At 34.2% G+C, this 25,057-nt stretch overlaps 1 protein-coding gene across 2 annotated transcripts in view; it reads left to right on the top strand.

The window, feature by feature from the left end:
- The window catches only part of RBM27 (RNA binding motif protein 27), a 69,703-nt gene that overhangs the window by 18,974 nt on the left and 25,672 nt on the right, over positions 1-25,057 (top strand). The window contains exons 5-14 of one of the 2 annotated variants that reach the window (XM_045820897.1): positions 464-657; positions 1,440-1,700; positions 3,533-3,826; positions 5,768-5,902; positions 13,756-13,920; positions 15,519-15,668; positions 18,734-18,878; positions 19,461-19,614; positions 21,848-22,126; positions 23,483-23,623. In XM_045820897.1, the coding sequence (XP_045676853.1) occupies positions 464-657; positions 1,440-1,700; positions 3,533-3,826; positions 5,768-5,902; positions 13,756-13,920; positions 15,519-15,668; positions 18,734-18,878; positions 19,461-19,614; positions 21,848-22,126; positions 23,483-23,623 (1,918 nt within the window). Of the gene's footprint in view, positions 1-463; positions 658-1,436; positions 1,701-3,532; positions 3,827-5,767; positions 5,903-13,755; positions 13,921-15,518; positions 15,669-18,733; positions 18,879-19,460; positions 19,615-21,847; positions 22,127-23,482; positions 23,624-25,057 lie in introns of both variants that reach the window. The other variant, XM_045820888.1, reaches the window with a different exon arrangement.

Raw genomic sequence — 25,057 nt, 5'->3', positions numbered from 1 at the left:
TCAGAGGTGGGAGCAGTCTCCTTAGAGAATAATAATGAAATGTTCCATTTGGTTAGGGGTGCTTAATATTAAAATAATCCATAGCTTTTTATATTATAATTAGTTCATTTTATATTTTGAATAATCAGCCTACCGTCAAAAAATTAGTCTTTGTTTAGGAAAACTTTGTTTCGAGGCTTCTTTTCTAGCTTTAAATATCTTTCCCCCCACCCCCTCCATACTTTGGATTCACCTCTTTTTTTCTTTTTTTTTTCCCCCATTTCTCCCTTCCCAGTGTACTTGAGGGAATGTTGTTTCTTTTCATGGAGTGGATTAGGGAAATTATGTAGTGGTGTTACGGCTTTTTAAAAAAGCATAGATGTTATGAGTTTTGATGTATCAAGGAGGGTATTTCATACCACTGATGTGTTTGCAGACTTGATTTCTATCGTGTACCTATGGCTTTTATATCTGTGTATTATAGAACACGTGAGAAGAAAAGAGAAGATGGCAAGTGGAGAGACTACGACAGGTACTTTGAGCGAAATGAACTGTACCGTGAGAAGTATGACTGGAGAAGAGGCAGGAGCAAGAGCCGAAGTAAGAGCCGAGGCCTGAGTCGGAGTCGGAGCCGAAGCAGGGGGCGCAGCAAAGACCGGGATCCAAATAGGAATGTTGGTGAGTAGATGAAGCTTCTCCTTAAAGACTCCCATAGTTGCTTATCTTCCTTTATCACAAGAGTACCAGAAACTTCTCTTAAAGGCAAATGTACCTTTAATATATCTGAGCAGTGTTAAATCTGTAACTGTCTCCAAAAACTTAATACTGATTTTGTTACAAAGACAGGGCTCTGTTCTCTGGATAGTGTCAAAGGAGTTTGACTCAAAAGAAGCGATTTATAAGTGTATCATAGTATGTACATGTCTAGACTTAAGTCATTTGTATAATAAAAATAAATATCCTTAATCAACAAAGCTACCTCTGGAGGAAGAGGATTGTTGGCCCCTGTCCCCTAACCGCCCCACCCCCCCCAAAAAAAGATTTGCTTTAAGTTTGCTTTGAGTTTGTAAAAGAACTTTCTTCTTTATTAAGAAGAAAAATTTTAAGTAGATTACTGGGATCCCAACCACTGATCTCCTGAGATATTAGTTTGGAAGTAAATTCTTGGTTAGCATTTTTATTAAATGTGAGAGAAGAAGCTGGCCTTTCTTCATTATGTATTGGTGTTGGTGTTACAGAAATGATTTTACACAAGTCATTGGTCAAGATATATCACTTTGTTGATGTTCCTGCCTTTAGAATACATTAATAATGAGAGCATTTTGAAATATCGATAGCTCAGTAAGCTTATTGTACTTCAGTATTCTCATCTTTTCTATTTTTTAAGTGAAAAAATAAACATTATAAGAATATATGTCTGATCCAATTCATTTCTTATTTTTATTTTGTTTCTAAAGCAGAGCACAGGGAAAGATCCAAGTTTAAGAGTGAAAGAAATGACTTGGAGAGTTCGTATGTGCCTGTGTCTGCACCACCTCCAAACTCTTCTGAGCAGTATTCCTCCGGGGCACAGACTATCCCCAGCACTGTTACTGTGATCGCACCTGCGCACCACTCCGAAAACACAACAGAGAGTTGGTCCAATTACTATAACAATCATAGCTCTTCCAATTCTTTTGGTCGAAACCCACCACCAAAGAGGCGATGCAGAGATTATGATGGTAAACATTATCTTTCATGCTGTACCCAAAAATACTAGTAAAGCAGATGTTGCTAATATTGCTTAACTTTTCACTGAAGTTCAGATTTTATTAAAAGAGGTGAATGAGGAGGTGGATCTCTTTTGACAAATGTTTATTTACTTGTTTAATTTAGTAGTTTGGCTCTTGTTAAGAGAGGGTTCAAATTTAACCTTTTGTATTTTGCTCTTATTACTCCAAACACTTAAGTATACCACAAAATCTGGGCGACACTAAGAGTTACAACTTCTTTGTTGTTTGGTGCTGGCACTTTGTTATTTGTGGACTTTCCATTTGAATGAATGAATTGGTGTATATATTTTTTAACATTTTAGTAAGAACATATTATATAAGTAGACATAAATAATATAATTAACCCTAGTGTGTCCATGACCTCACATCAACAGTGACTAACTCATTTTTATCTATATCCCATCATTTCTCACTGACCTATAGTATTTGAAGCAAATTACAGACATAACTTTTTTCTGTAAATATAGAATATATATGTTTTTACATTTCATTTGTTTTAAAGTAAGGAATAGGATAAACTCATAATTCAAGCATTACCTTACTTTCACCCTAGTCTCCCCAGCAACAGAGCTTCCTTTGCAAGGCCTGTTTAATGTTGCTAATTTCTTGTGTGTCTTTCCAAACATAGTCTCTGCATATGTACATAAACAAATACATATTTTCTCCTCCCCTTTTTTTACATCGATGGTAGTATACTATTTACATTCTTTTAAAAAAAATTTTAAATTTATTTTTAGAGAGGGGAAGGGAGGGAGAAAAAGAGGGTAAAAAACATGTATGTGAGAGAGAAGCATTGATTGGTTGCCTGGTTGCCTTCTGTATGTTACTCAGGGGACAGAGCCTATAACCCAGATGTACCCTGCCCAGGAATTGAACTGGTGACCTTTTGGTTTGCGGGAGGATGACCAACTGAGCCACACTGGCTGGGACAATACTGTTCCCATTCTTCCTAATGTTTTTCACTTAATAATAAATATTTCCTGGCAGTCATCTTACATTAATATATAAAGAACTTTCTCAATATTTTTTAGGTTTTTTTAATGTCGTATATATACAAAAATGTGTTTAACTTATTCTTTATTGACACACTTTTGGGGTGTTTCTTATATTTTGCTGTTACAAACAATGTTACAGTGAATAATCCAGTACATGATGTCTACTTGAATATGTTATTTTATTTTTTAAGATTTTGTTTATTTTTTAGAGAGAGGAAAGGAGGGACAGAAACATAAATGTGCAAAAGAGACATTGATCAGTTGCCTCTCACTTTCCCCAACCTGGGAATGTAGCACTGAACCCACTGAGCCACACCAGCCGGGGTTGAAGATTTTAAAACTAAAGTTTGAACTTGCAGATACAGTGAGAATGGTTGCTTTAGAATAAGTATCATGAAAATAGTAGTGGAAATTAGATCATCTAATTCAAGCCTTTTATTTCCTTCCATGATGCTCCCAGACTTTGTTAATTGCTATTTGTTTAAAATATCTGAATTTTTATTATGAAAATTTTGTAGCAGATAGGTTAATAGTGACTGTAGCCTGTTCTTGACTCTGTTATTTGCTAACTCAACAGATCATAGTCTTACAGTGTAGAAAGCCGAGTACACCTGCCTTCACCTCAGGGATATGTGATGATTAACAGAATAACACTCAAGAAGGGTTTAGACTCCTTGGAGAAAAAACACTTTATAGATCCGATTGATGGGTTTTTCAGGGACTGACTTTGTTTGTTTTTTGAACTCTCAAGTAGATCATAGTACTATTCTTCTTTTATTCTTACAGAAAGAGGATTTTGTGTACTTGGTGACCTTTGTCAGTTTGATCATGGAAATGATCCCTTGGTTGTTGATGAAGTTGCTCTGCCAAGCATGATTCCTTTCCCTCCACCTCCTCCTGGGCTTCCTCCTCCACCACCTCCTGGAATGTTAATGCCTCCAATGCCAGGCCCAGGCCCAGGCCCTGGCCCTGGTCCAGGCCCAGGCCCAGGTCCAGGTCCAGGTCCTGGCCACAATATGAGACTTCCTGTTCCCCAAGGACATGGCCAGCCTCCGCCTTCTGTTGTGCTTCCCATACCAAGTAAGTATATGTTCATTGACTATTTCTTTAGTGCAGAATTATATTTTGAAGAACCAGTTTCTTTCAGCTAAAGCTAAAGTTTTTTCAAGTAAATTAATAATGGAATTTAGATGCTGTTTCCCTTTTTTCATCTGTTGTTGTATTGCATTATTTGTAGTTTCTCCAAAGTGTAAATTTTACCAGCAGTTACCTAAGTTATATTGACCTGGAGCCAAAATCTTGCTAGTTGATAGCATCTTAAGAAAGCCAGTGTTTTGAAGATACCAGAAAAAGAGCATGCCAGTAGTTTAATGAAATTTCCCAGACTTTAAAGAAAGTTTAAGAATATTGAAATAATTTTAAAAATGCTTTATTATGGAAGATTTCAGATATACACAGAGATGGAATAATATATGTACCACATGTACTGTCATCCAGTTTCAGTGGATTATCAATATTCATCTGCTTTTGTCTCATTTATCCCTAACCCCCCCCGCCCCCACTTTTTTGGGGGGGTTATTTATTTTTGCTGGAGTAGATGTCAGGTGTCATCATTTTACCAGTATATACTTCACTATGAGTCTGTTTACTACAAGGACTGTTTTTTGCTTGTTTTTATTTTTATTTATTTATTTATTTTTAAGATTTTATTTATTTATTTATTTTTAGAGAAGGAAGGGAGGGAGAAAGAGAGAGAGAGAAACATCAATGTGCGGTTGCTGGGGGCTATGGCCTGCAACCCAGGCATGTGCCCTGGCTGGGAATCGAACCTGCAACACTTTGGTTCGCAGCCCACGCTCAATCCACTGAGCTACACCAGCCAGGGTTGTTTTTATTTTTTATAAAATAATATTTTTAATAAAAATAATCATTAACATGCTGTCATGAAATCTACCAAAATTAAGAAATATTTGGAAATGGTCATTTAAAAATCTTAACAGTTGATAATTTATCAGAAGTAAGGCTAAATTTTTTAATGTATATGAAAAACAGGTGAATAGTTTGCATGTGTGCAAAGATACAAAAAAATACTTGATGACATTTCACATTGCCAGGAGATTGCAAATTATTATTTTAAAAAATGATTGTCATTCAGTTTACACAGTAAAGTACTTCTTTAACTTTTCCTTTTTTGTGTGTTTTAGTTTTGAAATTATGCTAGATTAACAAGTTGCAAAAATAGTTTAGCATGATTTCGTGTACCCATCACCAAGCTTTCCTGCAGCAGTGTTCTTTATAGAACACATTCCATTCAACTTTCTAAAGGTTTTGAGACATTTAATGCATAGATTTGATCTGTAGAAATACGGTTCTTTTAACTTGGCATTTGTGAATATTTAGTACTGTCATGTAAATGGTATAATTATAAAGCTCAAGTTGAGATTTTGTTCTCAGGAAAATAGCATCTTTATGTCTAGAAATTCTCAGAATAAAAGTTAAATCCTGGACTATCATTTCCTCATAACATTTTGCTATGGAATATTTTAAGCAAACAGTAAAGTTGAAAGAACTATATACTGAATACCTATATACTCACCACCTAGGTTTTACAACGAACATTTTACTATATTTGTATTATCACATATCTTTTAATCTCTCCATTTTCATTTATTTTATTCATTTCACAGTATGTTGTATTCAGTCATTAATATATATAAAACATGTTTACCATTAGCTTAAGACTTCTATAGAACTTTACCATCACCCCAGATTGTTTATTCAAGTCTCTTCCCAGGCATTTTCCACTCCCATCCCCCAGGGGCTACTGCTTTTTTTCACCCTAGAACAGTTTTGTCTATTCTAGAAATAAGATGTCATTTTAATTATGTAACCTCACAGTGTTTAAGTCTCCATATATCAAATTCCTTAATTCTGTTCTAAGCCAAATAGGTATTTTAAGTATGAATATCCAGATTGGTACTTGTATATTGATGCTCTGTCTTTTACTTTTTGTTATCGCAGGACCACCCATAACACAGTCAAGCTTAATAAACAACCGTGACCAGCCTGGGACAAGTGCAGTGCCCAATCTTGCACCAGTGGGAGCAAGACTACCTCCTCCTTTACCCCAGAACCTCCTTTATACAGTTTCAGAACGTAAGTAAATGTTGTTTGACTTAAAATTGCTAGGATATAGAGAAGCCAAGTTTTTTTATATATATATTAGTGTTATACTTTTTAAAAAATATATTTAATTTGTATTCTAATGGGTTGTGATATATAAAATTATATTTGCATTTACAGGGTAGTTTGTGTAGCTATGCTATATAGTTAGATTTTAATTTTTGTGATAATGGGAGAGAAGAGCAAAACCTTGTGTTTTGGGGGAGTCTACTCTGCTATAGAGTAGCAACATTTAGTTTTTTCTAATGGAAATTTATTTTGAAGCTTCTGTTAAAAAATTGTTTCTCTGATTGAATTTCCAAAGCATAAGGCTTATCTCCTAAAAGGATACAAAAAATCGGATAAAGTGTGCCTAATAATTTTTTTAATTGTATGCTGAAATGAAGACAGCATAATTTAAATTGTAATATTTACTGGTTAGGCTATTTATGGTATTTATGTTTAACTATAATATGTTTTTCTTGGATCCTAATTCTTTTTATTTATCAGGTGCTTTTTTTGTTGTTTTTAATTTACCGGAGCTTTTAAAAAAATTCCTTTCTCTAAAAACATAAAAGTAAGGTATTTGGTAGCTTTATAAATAAATTAATTTTGTTATGTAACTGTGTTTATCTAAACATTTTTTCACCTTTATCATGTTATGGAGAGGCAGTTCAGCAAAGTAATTAAGCCCAGGTTCAAATCCTGGTTTTATCCTGTCACTGTTATTGTCTGTGACTTTGGGCAAGTTACTTGTCTGTATCTCAATTTTCTGTTCTCTAAAATGGAGATCATAACAACATTACTCACCTCATTAAGGTGGTTTCGAGGAATAAATTAATACATATAAAGCATCTAGTATAGTATCTGGCATCTAGTAAGCTATATATAAAGATTAATTATTATACTATTTGTATTTATTATTGCCTCCTTAAGCTTCAGCCTCCTGAAATCAAACCTGTTACCTTTTCCTTAAGTCTCTCCCTCCACCACCATCCCTGTCTGCATTTGCCTGTAGATATGCCACCCACGTAATCACCTGGAATTGAAACTTTGCCGTGACTGTCTCATTGCTTGGCTTTTTTATATCTAGTTGATCAAAAATGTTTCTTTCTTTCTCTGAAGTAGCCCTTTCTGTCTATTTTTACTATGGCTTCTGCCCTCATCCACACTTGAATCCTGGCACATACTAGACCCTCAGTAAATACTGAGGGTTATTGCTACTGGCTTCACCTCACTAAGTTATGTCACATGATGTTGCTAAACTAATTTTTCTGAGAAAACCAACATTGAGTTCTTCATGAGATCTTGTCAGTGACCACTTAACTTCCTTTGAAATCATAGATGAACCTCTCTCTGTGGCTTCTAACTCTTTCTACAATTTACCTTGCCCTTCTTGGCAGTGAGTTTTCACTATTCCCTGCCTCTTCTCTGGTCAGGTCGGTTATGCCCTGTCTGTGCCCTTGTCATGGCTCAACTTTGTTTTCCTATCTTCATTCCAAGTAATATCCTCTCCTATTCTTTTAGTGCCCAGATCTTCTACACACATGGGGAACATTATTGCTCTCTTCTAAACTCCTACCGTATCAAAAAACCTTTATTACATAATGATAAACAACTGTATGTAGGCCTGTTGTTTGATTTCTTTTCATGTATGTAAACCTTATGTTCAGCTGAGCTTCAGAACAGAAACCATATCTGATTCTTAAGTAATAGTTCTTCCTGCTTCACACATAGGACCTCACAGTCTTCTAATTACCATAGTGTTTTTTTTTACAGTGCATGTTTGTTTTACTGTGTCTCTCATTTTTTAATTTCGGGAAATTTCAAACTTACATAAAAACAAAGAAGATCGTATAATTCATCCAGCCTCAACAGTTATCAATCCTTTTTTCATCTGTTCCCTCTGAATCAGATCTTAACATTATTTCTTAATGCCTTTGAACTGTAAATATGAACCTGGATTATTTATCTGAGAGTTGAGTCTGTTGTATGTAGCATATCTTCATACTATTAAATTTAGCATTGTGACTCATGATCAAAATTCCGTTTTGTTAAAAAATTCTGTCAATTATTATTTTAATATGAAGTTTCACATTGGGACTTAACTATCTTAAATTTAATTTTTATTTTAATTTTTAGAAACCTGGAAATTACCATTTTGTTGACTTAACTTAATATTAATTAATTCAGCATTTATTGAGGGCTTACTATGTGCCAGGCATTGTACTAGACAGTAAAGAGCCAAGATGAACAAGATACCTGACTTCATGTTTTTTGAAGACTGTTTTTATCTGTTAAAGCAAGACTCTCTTGGAGTATATCAGTAAAGACCTTTTAGAGCAGAAATTTTAAATTTATGCTTTTCAGAGGCTGGAAACATTTCTAAGAATATTTGGGGGACCAGTATAGTGAGCAACTTCTTATTTTGCTATGTTACAGAATTTATATGAAAACATCTAATATTTCAATCTTAAAAATATATTTTTATACCCCCAGAAGACAGGTAAAGGACAATCTTTTTATATTCAATTTTATGAAATATTAATTATGTTTTCCTGTTTTATCTCAGACCAGTAAAAAGTGATAACTTCCCATTGGCGTTTGTGAATTAAGTCTTTAGAGGATTGTCTTACATCTGTGTCAGTGTCTCTAAAGTGTTTTACTGTAGTTTGTTGGCAAATGAATATAGTGAAAGAAAATATTTATGTTGGACAATTTAAATCCGTTTTACTATTCAAACTACTTTTTTTCCTTTTTTAAAAGTTAAAATTTGATTCTAAAATTTGGAGAAATTTGAAAAGAGATTTTCTGATAATTTAAACATTGAAGGGATTTTTTTTGGTATAGTTTTTCAGTAATACACTTTTTATATCTTTTTATTCAATTGATTTAAAAATGCTTTCTGTGTTTTAAAAAAATTGCCTTTGAGAATTATTCAAGTTTACTTTTCAAAAAAATTAGCACTTCAGTTCAAATGAGGTAAAAAGCTGTATGTGTGCATTGTAATAGGGAACTTGAGCTATGCTGAAAAGTTTTAACAAGTTGAGAAAGTTAAAATTATGGATATTATTAAAATTACCATTAAAATACACAGCACAAAAAGTGGTGTAAGTCAAGAACAGTGTATCAAATGGCATTTACCTGTGAAAATTATGTCACTGGGACCCAAAGTAAACAGAAAAATGAAATCGGGATTTTTAGAGGTAAAAGTAGGACTGCTCAGTGCTATCGATGTATTGAGAATATACAGATAAACAAGGAATGAATTTTCTTTTTTTTTTTTTAAAGATTTTATTTATTTACTTTTTAGAGAGTGGTGAAGGGGGGGAGAAAGAGAGGGAAAGAAAGATCAATATGTGAGAGATATATTGATTGGTTTCCTCTTGTGCCCCCAACTGGGGAGCCTGGCCTGCAACCCAGGTATGGGCCCCAACTGGGAATTGAACTTGTGACCTTTTGGCTCCCAGGCCAGCACTCCATCCACTGAGCCACACTAACCAGGGCTAATTTTTCTCTTAAGAAGCAAATATTTAATAATGGGAAAGAAATATATAAAAACAACAAGAATAACAACAAAACCCTAAACCAGTGATAGTGTATTAAATCTAAATGAGTAGAGTGCCTCAGAAACACAAGTGACAGAGGACCTAATGCTGCCAAAAACAAAACCCTCATCTAGTCTATAATTATCAGTTCTAGAAGAGGAAAATTGAATGTTAAAAGGAAAAAAGAATTAGCCAACTATGAAACTGGGTAGGATGTATGCTATTTAAATGTTAATGTCAAATGGTTCTGGTTTAGGGAAAAAAACCTTTGAAATTTTACTGTTTTTGTTCAAACATCACAGATACTCTGAAAAGGACTTATATAATGAGGTATAATTGGAATTGTCTGGAAAGACAGCAGTGTCTTGTACCTATTAAAATCAACTATTTCCTGTGAAATAGTTGAATGTTTTACTCAAATTTGAAGTCATCAACTTAGCCAGTGTCCTTTATTTTCATTTTCACAGGATCATTTTTTAAGTTGACTCTTTTCTGCCTTACAGTGGATCTTTTTTTTTTTCTTTTTGCTTCTTTGAAGAAGACAGAGTAGAAATATTTTATGACTGCTAAGCTTATTGTACTAGGTGTGTGGAAAAGTAACAGTACAATATAATGTCATGGATTCTAGAGCCTGATTCTTAGGTTGAAGACAGTTGTCCGCCTTCAAATAAATTTACATAAATTATCTTTGTCTTTCTGAAAATACATTTTCTGTTATCAACAATGTAAGATTATTTGAACGCTGTATTCCTAAACTCGAGGTTGCTTATTTAATTCTATGGAATGTATATTATTTCTCTGTGCAGAATCATGGGTTTTGAAGTTGAGCCAAGTGAATCAGTGTCCAGCAGAATCATTGTATATTGTCTAGAGTTTTTCTCCCCTTGTTTATTACTTGGATTTGTGTTGCATTACTTATCATTTTGCCCATTTCAACATAGTGATACTCATCCAAAGAAATAATTATCATTGGGATACTTTTAGTAAATAAGCTATCATCTCTTTAAATGACTCTTTATGAAGTTCCTGCTATGTACTAGGCATGGTATAGGCCCTAGAACTTCAGAAGGTGGGCCAGGGAGGGACCATGGATTCACTAATAGAGAACACACATGATAAATTTGGCCAACAATTAGGAGGTATAGCTTTATATTTTTTCTAATTGGGCTTTTCATTTAAAACTTATTTTAGGATTTTTTTCCCTGTGAATATACTAAAAGACAAAATGAGGAAAATTACAAAGAGTAGCTAAAATTTAAGTTTGAGTAAAGACTATCTTCAACTCACTAGAGTTAATGTGAAAATGTTGCTATTGGGCATGTAAGATAGGACTAACTTAAGATAGGAACATGAGCTTGGCATGTTTGAAGTTTGGAATTATTCAGTCACACTGTGCACTGATTAAAACTAAATGGACTGTGTATACATTGTGAATGGCTCACCTTCACCATTAGTATAACCTATTTGATTTTTAAAAAACTTTTCATTATGGAAAATTTCAGATATACACAGGAGAGTGAATACTTTATAGTAGTCTTTATGCATGCATTTACCATCTTCAGTGTTATCAGCATATAGTTAATCTTTCTTCATCTATAAATCACCCCTGACTTGATTATTTTGGAACAAGCCCCAAACATTACATTTTATCTGTAAAAACTTACTTATCTTTCTCTAAAAGGTAAGGATTAAACACACACAATCACAGTGCTTTATCACACTCCCCCAAAAGTTGGTAAGTTATCCTTTGTCAAGTACGCACGCAGTGAGTTCAGTGTTCATGTTTCCCACTTGTGCTGTCAATGTTCTTTCACAGCTGATGCATTTACAGCTGGATCCAAACAAGGTTACACACTATATTTAGTTGATATGTTTCTTAAGTTTTTCAATCTATAACAATTTTCCATACATTTTTCCCCCTTTGTTATTTATCAAAGAAACAGGTCATTTGTCGTGGAGAATTCTTTCTTTACTTTCTGGTCTTGGGACATTGTATCTCCTGGTGTCATTTAAAACATTCTTCTGTCCCCTGTATTTCTTGAAAATTGGTTAGATCTAGAAACTTAATAGGTTCATATTTGGCTTTTTCTTTTTTTGGCATGAATATTTTTTTGATGGGATTATATACTTCCTACTGCAGTACATTGTTATGTACATAGTAGCCTAGTTGTCTGCCTTCTGTTACAAATACTCATGAGTGTGTAAGGCATTGTCCTCCCTGTCCATCCATTTTAGAGGTTGCTTATGGTTTTGGCAGCCATTGTGATTATTGCCTAGATCTGTTGTTTCATTATCGGTTATAAAAGTGTCATACTGTAATTATATAATTTCTTCTACATTTATTGGCTAACATTCTACAAAGTAAAACTCAAAGAGTGTTAATTATTTGGCTAACCTGAAATTTTTGCAGGAAAAACAGTATAAATGCTTGTTTCCTTTTATTTACCAGTTTCAGAATAATGAGCTGGTTTCTTAGTATCTTCCAGAAGGGACCATTGTAATTTTTTAAATATCATAATGAACTCATGGATTTTTAACATTTAATGTATTTCACTCCCTTATAGCCCTTTCAATGTCCACATTTCATCTTTGACCATTGGGATCTTCTTCATGTTGGCTCCTGCAGGTGGTTTTGTTTTTGACAGGCTGGTGTTTGATGGCCATCTCGCTTCTGAAAGGATATGGTACACCAAGGTGCACCACCAGGCTCATCTAATAACGTGTCTTCCCAGACCCAGAATCAGTCTTTTATCAACGGAACTGTTTAGTTTTAAAATAGTGTTTAGAGACTTCAGCAGGTGTTGAAGAAAATTAGGGCTCATCTAAATAAATGACCATCTTTCTAAAGTGTTTGAACACATGTTCTTTGTCATTTGTTTTTAAAAAAGACACTGTGCAAACTAGCCTTTTAGTTTCCACCTTACTTTGAGATAATTAATTAAATACACAGTTACACTGAGTACTGTATCAGAAATTTAAGCTAGTCATATGACCTGAGATTGTACTTCTTTTTTCTCTTTAGCACGCTACTTCACTCTGCAAGGAATTCCCTGCAGTAGGTCATCCCCACAACTATTTTTAGATCATTGAGGATATGTTAAATTGTTTTTGCAATGTAATGATTGATCCTTTTCTAATGTAAGTTTTGAAAATATTGGTGCTGAGTTGATAGTATATATTCTGCTAATACTGTATATGTATTATACATATATATATATAGGAAGAGGAGGTAAAAGTTTAGCACATCCATTTCCCCTCTACATTTACTGTGTAATCAAATGGTTGTTTTGTGGCTTGTTCTATTAAGTATATTAAAAATCTTGTGAAATTTTACAGGTTTTAAGGTGATTTCATCAGGTGTTTTAATTAAAAGATTTTATATTCACTTTATTTTGTCTTGTGTTACATAGTGAATGTCCAACTTTAGTTATAAAATACTGAGTAAATCTTATAAACAGGTCTCATATGGGGTAGTCAGTGAAAAGGTACTATAAAGGGAGATTTTGCTCCTTGATACCTTCTCTTTTTTAACCTTGTTCTACAAAATTTGTCTTCCTTGAGTCTGACAGTCTTGCATCTATGTATAAGATCTAAAGGTGCTCTCTTTCATAAAGTGGTTCTTAATACCTGAGATAATTTCATATGTACAGTGGCTTATCCGTTTATCTGGGGGGTTGTCCTTTTTTTGTTTCTCTGTATTTGTTATCCACCTGCTCATGGGATAACAAATTTTCACTATTTTAATTTTTTCTTTTGAACATTTCTTGTTATCTGAGGTTTTGCTTGTGGTGGTGTTTCTTTCTTTCTTCTTTTAAGTTCTTTTATTACTATTTTTTTTCCTCCTGCTCCCAGATATGGGAGTATGTTTTGTGCCAACCTGAAATTATGTGAGTTTGAGGAGGAGTATTTTTGTTTGTTTGTTTTTTAATGACAGCCTTTATAACCACATGTGTCGTTGGATACAATACTCTACATGACTCCTTTGTCTAATAACTTGACATGGTTGATTGTTCAGTTTTGGGTAAAATTAGCACAGTTATTCCACTTAAGCTTATAAAAGATGAAAATCATGCAGTTATATTACCTAATTCTTACTCTTTCTTTATACCTCAGTGTATCCTAAGCAGTTTGCATATCTGTTTCTTGAGTTAGAAAGAAATCTCAGTAATCTCTTCCTCAAATACTGTTCCTATTGGTATAGTTTCTCTGTTCTTGGCTTGAGTCTCAAGAAGTACATCACTGCGTAAGAGAAGCTTGTGACTCTCAATCCCAGCTGCCGTCCTATTCTTTCCTCTATAGGACAGCCCATGTACTCTCGGGAACATGGTGCTGCTGCATCTGAGCGACTTCAGTTGGGGACACCGCCTCCTCTGTTGGCAGCTCGTTTGGTGCCACCTCGAAACCTCATGGGATCCTCCATTGGGTACCATACCTCAGTCTCCAGCCCCACCCCTCTGGTCCCAGGTAAGCTTTGCTACAGATGGCCATCCACTTCTCTGATCTTTTGTACCATAAGATGGCTAGCCTAAGACATGACCCGGCATGCTGCTGTGCCGTCACTAATTCCCCTTAAAGCTCTTAATATTCCACCTCCCCTCCTCCCTCCATTCTTCTGCTTCTTTGGTTTGTCCCTAGTGGCTGCTAGATGATTAGGCCTCGTGTGTGTCTATCATCTCTGGTGTCTTCTGTATTTACTTTCAGTGCCTCAGTAACAAAAGTCATGCTTGTTCCTTAAACTAGTTTCTAATCTGATAGATAGCAAGTGAGTATCTACTTGGATGTTTTCTAATCAGTTATATATTACAAGAAAAACTGGGCTAATTTTTTTAAACAAAACTAAAACATCTGGTTTTGTGCTGGTTGTGGATAGATGTGTTTTTTTCCCCTCTCTGCCCTTTATTGTGTGGACTGGCTGTATAATATAGTAATTTCTTGAAAACTCATTTCTCCTACTGACAAGTACATTTTGAAGACTGCTTTGTGGGTGTGTCATAAAGTTTTTAATATTTCTCACTTTGCCTTTAGATTTCAGTTTATTATAATTAACTAAAGGACTTTTAAGTTTCTTGGGTTTTTGGATTCCCAGGAATTAGAGAACAAAGTCATGTGATTATATAACTTCTTTAAAACTTTCTGCAGCCTTGAGTAGATTTGTTTTGTCAAGAGAACCAAATAGTACCTGAAAACTTTATTATAATTTGATGGTCTTATACCCTGAATCACAGAAATGATTAGTCAGTGCTAAAGATCTTTTAGTTGAAATTTAATATGAATGATATAAAGAATTTTTCCATTAAGGGGAAAAAAAATAAGAGATGCAAGTACTTCTAAATACATTTGCAAAAATCAGCATGTTCACTTGATCTTAACCCTTTCATTTTATGTAGGGTGAAGAGGATATATTCCATTCGGATATTAACATTCAAAAATTTTTTAACACTAACAAAATACTTAGTATTGGAATTTTAAAAATGAAATTTTAGTTGTAAAGAAAACAAAAGGGATGTAATGAAAATGGCATTGATGGGGTGGATTGTAATAACATAATGATTACATTGATAAATATACAATTTATCTTATTTTGCTTTTTGAAATAAAACATTTGAAATATTATGTATGAAACCAGCTATTATCTCCCCAGTTTAAAGTGCAGATAACCTAAGTAATGGATCTATTTTCCTCCTAATTAAAAGAGTACCTAGAAGTTGGTGATACATAATGAAAGAGGAAACTCAACCAGTCTATTATATGAAGTGTTCCATGTTTGTGAAAATTTCTCTTAAAAATGTCCATTGAAGTTGGAATGAGGTGATTAATATATAGGATAAAAATGACTAGTTAAATAAATCTGGAAGTATATCAATAGTTAAGAATGGATTTGTGTATCTGTTTTGTGATGGTGCACTTTTATTTCTTTCTATTCTGATAGGTGTATCTATATATAGAAATGTGTGGATTGATAAAATTAAATTTATTGAAGAAAATTTACTTTTTTCCATTTTATAGTAATGAGAAATTATTTAAGTACACTCTGATTTGTTGTATGTTTTATTTTTCCTCAGATTCATATGAACCAGATGGTTATAATCCAGAAGCTCCTAGTATTACCAGTTCTGGTAGATCTCAGTATAGACAGTTCTTCTCAAGAACACAGACACAGCGCCCAAACCTGATTGGCCTAACATCTGGAGATATGGATGCAAATCCAAGAGGTGAGAGCACCTTGAACTTTTTCTGATGCTAAGTGTTGTGCAGGAGCTGAGAATAACATTTCTGACCTCACTGAGGTCTAAAAGTATTTACATACTATCTCCGAAGGGTGCTATATAATCACCTTAATAAATGTTTTTGAATAACTTTATCTCCAAAGTTTATTTTAAAGCTATAATCAGAAAGTATGTTTAAATAAAAATAATACTAGTGGTATTTAATTGCTTTTTTTGTAGGACTTTAGGCTGTTTAGCTATGGACTGGGCACTGTGCTAGATATTAAGCATAGAAAGATGAAATGACATAGGATCTTATCCTCAAAGAACGAACCGATCATTTAAGGGCCTCCGTTGTGTTGTGAGAGCTATACTCTGCACTAGTAACAACTGAGAACCTAAAATCTTACAGTGAAACGATTTGACCATTTTTAGTGTTTATGATTGTAATCATATGTTAGGACCTTTAGAAAGCATAATCACAAACCTTAAAAGACGAAATTCAAGCATTTACCTTCAGAATGGGTTGATAACTTCCTTTTTCCTTCTCAAAAACATTTGGTTGAAGAATATGATGAGATTTCAATTTTTTATTATAGTTAGATTTTCAGTATTTAATTTCAATTTGAATGACTGGCCATAGGCCAACCTAGCAATATTTTTCTACTTAAATTATACAGTGAATATTTTTGTATCCTGATTTTTTTAACTTTTCTTTACTAACACTAATAACACCACTATAGATCACCAGTTTGGTGTCTACTAAACCAAATGCTTCTATATCTATTATTATCATTTATTTTCCTTATCAATAAATCTTTTGAAAAGGTACTATTTTTATTGTCTTTTTATAGATAAAGATACTCAGCATTAGAGAGGATAAAGAACTTAACCTCAGGTCATACAGCTCTTAATGACAGAACTGATATTTGAACCCCGGTCTAATTCCAAAGAATATGCTCTTCTATACTATAGTAAAGTACATATTTTTACCAAATTATTGTAATTAGCAGGAAGATTATATTCTCAGAATTTCAAGTCTTTGTCACTAGCCTGATCTGTCTGTATATTTATATACAGTAATCCATTAATCTTTCTCAGTGTAGAAGTTACGGTTTTTATACAACAGGCTTTTTTGTCATCTTGGGCAAGTCGACCTCTAGCTGTGTCTCTTCTTTATAAATCACTTTAGTCAAGAACAGCATTAGGCAATGTCAGGTGGTGATGGTAACTGTTTTAGGGACAACATAATGGCATCTTACATTCCAGAATGCTTTATGTCATCCCAATTGCTCTCTCATCCATTAGCCTCCGAAAACAGAGAGGCCTAGAAGGGCTGGGATCTTATTTTATTCACTAATTTATATCCAAGGTATAATACAATTATTGAGCTACAGCAGATGCTTAAGAAATATATAAATGAATCTACATAATAATTTTCCTCTCACACAGACAAAATGGAAAATACCATAAGCAACCTCCATTCTTACTGCAGTATTTATTCCTACATATGTTATTCTCTGCTGCAGATTTTACTTTTTTTTTTTTTAAAGATTTTATTTATGCAGATTGTACTTTCGATGGAATTGCTAAAGTTAGGGAGAATACTCAGAGTATAACAGGCATTATATTGTATTAATTTATATTTTTTGTTCATCACCCTCCTCCCACCCAGAAATAATCCATTGTAAGGTCAGTTTCTTACAATATTTTAGTCTTAACTGTTGTGAATGATATGTGCTAGTTTTTATTAGTTTTGGACTCTTCCTGTCAACTTTAAGTTAAAAAATTTTTAAACCAGCCCTGGCTGGCGTAGCTCAGTGGATTGAGTGCGGGCTGTGAACCAAAGTGTCTCAGGTTCAATTCCCAGTCAGGGCACATGCCTGGGTTGCAGGCCATGACCCCAGGAACTGCACATTGATCTTTCTCTCTCTCTTTCTCCCTCCCTTCCCTCTCTAAAAATAAATAAATAAAACCTTTAAAAAAATTTTTAAACCTATAGAAAACCAAAGAAGTGCAATGAACACCTGAATACTACCTTCACTTAGATTCACCAATTGTTAATGTTTTGTCACCTTTGGACACAAATGCTTGCTTGTGTGCTGTACACTCTGACTTCCTCTCCTCTTTCCTCACATGTTTTTCTTTTTTAAAAACTTAAATTGATTAGCCCTGGCTGGCGTAGCTCAGTGGATTGAGCACAGGCTGCGAACCAAAGTGTTGCAGGTTCGATTCCCAGCCAGGGTACATGCCTGGGTTGCAGGCCATGAACCCCAGCAACCGCACATTGATGTTTCTCTCTCTCTCTCTCTCTATCTCCCTCCCTTCCCTCTTTAAAAATAAATAAATAAAATCGTATTTAAAAAAAATTAAATTTATTGAGTGACATTGTTTAATACATTATATAGGTTTCAAGTGTATAGTTCCATAATACATCATCTGTATATTGCACTGTGCAGTCTAATCTCCTTCCGTCATTATATATTTGGCCCTGTTTACCCTCTTTATCTCCTCCCATTTTTTTCTTGAACCACTTGAAATTATAGATTGTGACACTTTTGTTTACATCTAAGAATAAGACATAGTTCTATATAAGCACAATGTTACTGTCACATAAAAAATTATAATTCCATAGTAATAGCCTATCCAAGTGAACTTCTTATTTAATTACATCAGGAGATAAATAATATTACTGTTCATGGTGCTGAATTTGATTGTTTGCCTGAGGTGATAATTGATCATTGTTCTGTCTCCATTGTAAAGTGAATAATTCGTAGAGTGATACTTTGGCACCAGGTAAATATCTTGTTCTCCAACAACCTTTCACTGATTTTTTTTTATTCATTAATGATCTTTGCCTGAATTATTTGTTACACTGGGGTTGTTTGTTTTTAAACTCAGATACTGTGTTTTTTTAAAAAGTAGGAAAAGGAGGTAATTGATGTTTTGCTTAAGTTTTTCTGAAAGAGGTTATTCACAGTGATTCTTAGCTTTTGGACTAAATTTGTTAATCATCTGAAATTCCCCAAATATAATGCATTGTCAATAATACTACTTTTTGTTTCTAACAGCTGCTAACATTGTCATCCAGACTGAACCTCCAGTTCCTGTTTCAATTAATAGCAACATAACCAGAGTAGTTCTTGAACCAGATAGCCGAAAAAGAGCTGTGAGTGGTTTGGAAGGTCCACTCACAAAGAAACCTTGGCTGGGAAAGTAAGATAATTTGCTAATTAGTAACATCTGATTGTTGTTTTTGTTACTTTGTTTGCATTAGTAAATTTGTATAATTAAGAGTTGTCATTAATCAATAATTATCATTCTGTGTGTCTCAAAGTTAGCATTCTCAGAGATACTCTTAGAATGTGTTAGAAATTGAAAAAGCTAACAGAATGTAACATTGTAGATAGGAATAATTTATATTTACTTATTTCTAGGCTTAACCCAATATTAAAAATTGAGACTCTGGAAATGAATAAAAAAGAAAAAAATTCTGTACTTTTGCAGAAGTTGAAAAATGAACCATTAAAAATGTTATTCTGGTCTTGCTTTAGTGTTAGATTCCTTTATTATTGTGGTTGATCTTGTTAGCATGATTTTTAATCTTAGTTGGGCCTCTTCTTTTTGTGATTTCCATTTAATAAGGATGTAAAAATATTTTAGTACTTTCTGAAGAATTTTGAGTGCTTACAAAAGATACTCTTAATAAATATAACCTTACATTCTTTGCTGACATATCATCTCTTGGCTAGGCATGAGGTGACAGAATTAACCAAGATTTATTATTTTTCCTTTCAGGCAAGGAAATAACAGTCAGAGTAAACCAGGATTCTTGAGAAAGAATCAGTATACAAATACCAAATTAGAAGTCAAGAAAATCCCTCAGGAATTGAACAACATCACCAAGCTCAATGAACACTTCAGCAAATTTGGAACTATTGTTAACATCCAGGTACATGTGGCTATGTTGGTGACAGAATCCATGCATTTTAGCATTTTTGAAAATACTCCTACCAGCTTACCTGGTTTAAAAGAGCCAGTGATTAGTCTGATTATCTCTGCTATCATTATACATCTGTATGTCTAACTTAATGATGGAATTATTAAAATGAATTTGTTCTTTTAAACTGACTTGGTTCTTTTCTGCACCTTCTTCCTGAAAGACACTGCACTAGTTACTGTGCTTTTATAGTTCTATCTCTGGACAAATGACTTTATTTCCTGCTTTAGTATTCTAACTAGGTATGTGAGTTTCTTGGTAATTTCTAAGATTGTAATTTTGTCCAACTGACTTTTATATTGTGGTGAAGTAGTACTGCTTAAGGATTGTCCTAACTGAGAATTTTAGGCAGCACAACATGTTTTCTAACATCAAATTGTGTCTTTTGTATTTTGTTGCCTACTTACTAGGTATTTGATATTAGGATTTTGTGATTGGGTGTTATGCTATAATTGAGGGTATTTGGAAGCCTACTTAAGTTAGAATTTCAGTCAGTCACTGCTGATATTTAGTGTTGTCATCAAACCAAAATACAATTTATAGAACTGAGTCTAAGAAGGTAGTATAGGAGAAGTTGATATTTCAAAGAATTGAGGTATACTAGTCTTTTTGAGAGATTTTAAAGCAATTTTCCACCCTGAGTGCGGAAGTAATGCATGTTTAATTTTACAGATAATTGGGAATACATTAAATAAAAGTAAATAAGCAAATCACCCAAATCTCACTGCTTAGCAATACCAATTATTAATCTTTTGATGAAATGACATACTGTATTTATTTATATGGAAGAATACAAATGTATACAGACACACTTTCTCTTTTTAAAAAATGTTTCACACACTTAAAAAAATTATAAAGATCATACCAAAAGTCTCTAACTATATTTTTTTCTCTTAAGTTTTTCCTAGGTTATTATTATTTTATGACATTTAGAAAAATTAGCTTAGTGTAGATGGGTGTATTGGTCTGCTCCATAAACTAGGTGGCTTAAACAATAAAAATTTATTTTGGGGAAATCTAAGAATACGGTGCTGGCCAAAATGGTTCCTGATGAGGACTCTCTTTCTGGCTTGTAGATGGCCACGTTCTTGCTATGTCCTCACGTGGTAGAGGGAAGATATCTCTTCCTGTAAGGCCAACAGCCCTGTCTGATTAGGGCACCACCTTTATGACTCCATTTAACCTCAGTTACCTCTTAAAAGCCTATCCTAAAAGCTTATTTTTAAATAGTCATATATGGGGTTAGGGCCTCAACATAATGAATTTTGGAGAGGCCATTATTCAGTCCATAGCAATAGACCATAATTTATTGAACTCTTCCCTGTGGTTGGGAGTTTATGTTGTTTCTGTTATTTTATATAAAAACAATGGTCTGGTGAGCCTCCGTGTGGATAAATCTTTAATTTTTTATCCTGCATTGCTGAATTAAAGGGAATTTTAAGACCTTTTATTTGAACTACCAGATTGTTCTCCAAAAGGGTTATGCCAGTTGATACTCCCAAATGCAATGTCTAAAACCTCATCAACACTATAATATGCATCCATTACATTTTTAAAATTAGTTTAAGTGAAAAATTGTTTAATTTGCTTTTTTTATTGCTATGTAGACTCTATATAGACCACTTACAGTTCTTTTGGATTTATCTATTCATTGTCTTTGCCTATTTTTTATGAAAGACATTTATAATAATGCTTTTTCAAGCCTTTGCTTATCATATATGTTAAAAATAGCTTTCCACTTGTCATTCATTTTGTTTATGTCACATTTGGACTGACAGGTTATAAAATTTTATGTTTGCTGCTTTTATGTTTGCTAAATCTGCTGCTTGTCTTTATGAATCCTACCTTTACAGGTATGCTTACATGGGCTTTTCAAACCCTGAGATTATAAAAATATCTGCCTTTTTTCTTCTGGGTTAGTATGGGGTGTTTTGTTTCTTATTGTAAAATATTTTCTCTCTGTAGAGTTAATTTGAATGTGAGATATCATGGAGGGATCTAACATTCTTCGATATGTAATTCTGAAGTAGGCATATCTTTTAGGGGATAGAGAACTTTATTTACAAAGGATTCATAATGGATTTCAGCAGGCTGTTTTCTGCTTCTGAATTCTTAATTTACTTGCATTTAACTATTTGTTAATATCTGTGTTTTTGGTTTTGTTGCTTTTGTTTTTTTCGTATAGGTTGCTTTTAAGGGAGATCCAGAAGCAGCCCTCATCCAATATCTTACCAATGAGGAGGCCAGGAAAGCCATTTCCAGCACTGAAGCAGTTCTAAACAACCGATTCATCCGAGTCCTGTGGTATAGAGAGAATAATGAGCAACCAGCACTACAGTCCCCAGCACAGCTGCTCCTGCAACAGCAGCAAACACTTAGTCACCTGTCACAGCAGCACCATCACCTGCCACAGCACCTTCATCAGCAGTCTTCTCCTGCAACGGTACATGGAGGTATCCAGAAGGTAATCTGCTGTTCACAGGGAATTAGTGGTCATCTCGTCCCACCCTTTAGATTGGTGTTCTTAGTTTGCAGTCCTTTGGTCTACATTACAGCCCTTCCGTTTGATCTGCAGACCAGCAGCATCTAATGTCCTGAGAGCAATTTCTTGGGCCTCACTCCAACATATTGAATCAGAATTCCTATGGTAGGGCCCAAAAATCTTTATTTTAACAAGCTCTCCAGGTGATTCTTTTATACCCTGAAGTTTGAGAATCACTTACCAGGGTACAAATTCCTGGGCCTTATCTTTCCAAACCTACAAGTCAATCTCTAGATATAGGGCCCATAAATCTTCATGTTTAAGAAATACCCTTAGTGATTCTTCTTAATATCAAAGTCTACCACTGAACAGTTCTGAACCTAGAACTTACGAGTTTTGGGGTTAGAATCAGTCACCCTTGTACCCATCCTTTTGTTCCACTTTTTTTTCATGTAGAAAAATTCTGTTCATTTTAAAACTGAAATGGAAGCTGCAAGGAATGGGATTTTTGTTTGTTCTATCCATTCTATCCCTAGTGCCTAAAAACAAGGCCTGGCACATATTGCTCAAAATACATTTCAATGAACAGATGAAAGAAAGAAAGAACAAACATTAAACCATGCATTAAAACCATTTAGATATTGGTGATCATGGTTATTTCCTCCTAGGTGTTTTGTTTGGATTGAATGCATTCAGATTTTTTTTTTAACATATTCCTTAAGTAGTCTTAACTTTATCATCTGGCTTATTTGCACCTATCTCTGCTTTTATTTTGTCTAGGTCCCACTTCGTGTTAGGGCCCAAAGGTGCATGCTTCCCCTAGACTTTGGCTAAATGGTATATAAAAGAGTAATATCATCACCTCTGTGATCATTAGACCCTGTTATGTTAATGCAGTCTAAGATTGTATTATGTTCGGGGGTGGTCATAACACTATTAATTTATAAGTAATCTGTTGATTAAAACCCTTATATCGGTCAAAACATTATATATTGAAGGAAATTTAAAAATTATTAGAAATTTTTCCCTGTATGAGCATATACACTTATATGAGTGCATTTTGTTGTGACATATTTCAGATGAGATTGGGTGCATTCAGGGTGGTATGGCTGTAGACTTGTTGTGACATATTTCAGACATCCAAAAAAGAATGAATGATAACAATCATTGATGTATCTTCACTTAAAAAGTAACATCTTGCAAATAACTAAAGCACCTTTCTTTTCCATTTTCTTTTTTACCTTTCTCTCCAGGGTAATCACTATCTTAAATTTGTATCATTCTTGAGCATTTAAAAAACTTTTACCACATACATATGTGTTTATTTTATGTATACAGATGATGAGCAAACCACAGACACCAGGTGCATATGTTCTTAACAAAGTTCCTGTGAAACATCGTCTTGGACATGCAAGTACTAACCAGAGTGATACAGCACACTTGTTGAATCAGTCAGGTGGTTCTGGAGAGGATTGCCAGGTATGTGCTTCTGTGAACTTCAGATATGTTTAGAGTTGTTCGTGACACAAAGAATTTAACAAATTGTTATCATTCAGATTTGTAATGTCTTGTTTCTCTCACATAAGTGACAGCTAATATAAGTGTGGCAAGTATACTTCCCTAATTTCCATGATTCAGCGAGAAATTTGCTAAAGTTTTGTTTTCTATTTGAAGCTAAATAGGAATTTGAGAATTTTGGCTGTTTATTAATAGGGTAAATGTCTTTATTAATTTGTATCTTCTATAATTTTTCTCTTTAATATAATTAAGAACATAGTAAAGGAGATTCTGTTATAATTGAAAGTCAAACATTGAATATATTTTAAGTAGCTTCTTTTGCTTTTAGGAATATACCTATAAACAGTGGCTCTCCATCCAGCCTGGTGATTATTTCAGAGAACTAGGAAAACTGAAAAAGAACATTACGAGGTGGCTAGCTGTACTAGACATTAAAAATACTATGAAGTCTTTATAATTAAAGCAATTTGATACTGACACATGAAGAGACAAATCAGTGGACCAGAGTAGAAGATTGAAAAATAGGCTCGCTTCCAAAAGGAATTTATTGTTTGCCACCACAGTATCTCAGATCAGTGGGGCAAATATGGACTTCATGATAGTGGTGTTGGGATAATTGGATAGCCATATGGAATAGATAGAGTTCGATCCATTTTTAAAATCACATAATAAACTAGGATAATTTTCACAAGGATCTGAGATTTAGATGCTGATAGAAATGCTAAATGGGCCCTGGCTGGCGTACCTGAGTGGATTGAGTGCGGGCTGCGAACCAAATGGTCGCTGGTTCAATTCCCAGTCAGGGCACATGCCTGGGTTGTGGGCCAGGTCCCCAGGGGGGCCACGTGAAAGGCAACCACATATTGATATTTCTCTCTCTGTCTTTCTCCCTCCCTTCCCCTCTCTAAAAATAATAAATAAATAAATAAAATCTTTTTTAAAAATGCTAAATGGTACGGCCCCCATGAAAGGAAATTTGGCAGTGCCTGGCATTTAACCAGTCATCTTCCTTCTAATAACCGATGCCAAAGGACTGCTAGGCAAACTATGAAAAGACATGTTCAAGACCTGTAGACTCTTTATAATAGCAAAAGACTGGAAACAATTCAAATATTCATCAGTAGTGGACTAATTACTTAACATGCAATGCACCTATACCACACATAGCAAACACAAGGCCCACAGGCCGAATCTGGCCCTCTACCTTGTTTTATCTGGCCTGGCATCTTGTTACTACCTGGCAGTAGCACCGAGCTTCTTGCCCCTAGTTAAGGAGGAGTTACATTTACGCAGTTCTAAAATATATTTGGTCCTTTGAAGGCAACTGTGAGGCTGATGGGGCTCCCAGTGAAAATGAGTTTGACACCCCTGATCTACACGATAGTGCATGTGAAA

This window comes from Phyllostomus hastatus, unplaced genomic scaffold, assembly GCF_019186645.2.
Source record: "Phyllostomus hastatus isolate PE091 unplaced genomic scaffold, TTU_PhHast_1.1 phas_contig_150, whole genome shotgun sequence".
Lineage (NCBI taxonomy): Eukaryota > Metazoa > Chordata > Mammalia > Chiroptera > Phyllostomidae > Phyllostomus > Phyllostomus hastatus.
The sequence above is the reverse complement of the archived record's forward strand: the minus strand, read 5'-3'. Positions and strand labels throughout refer to the sequence as shown.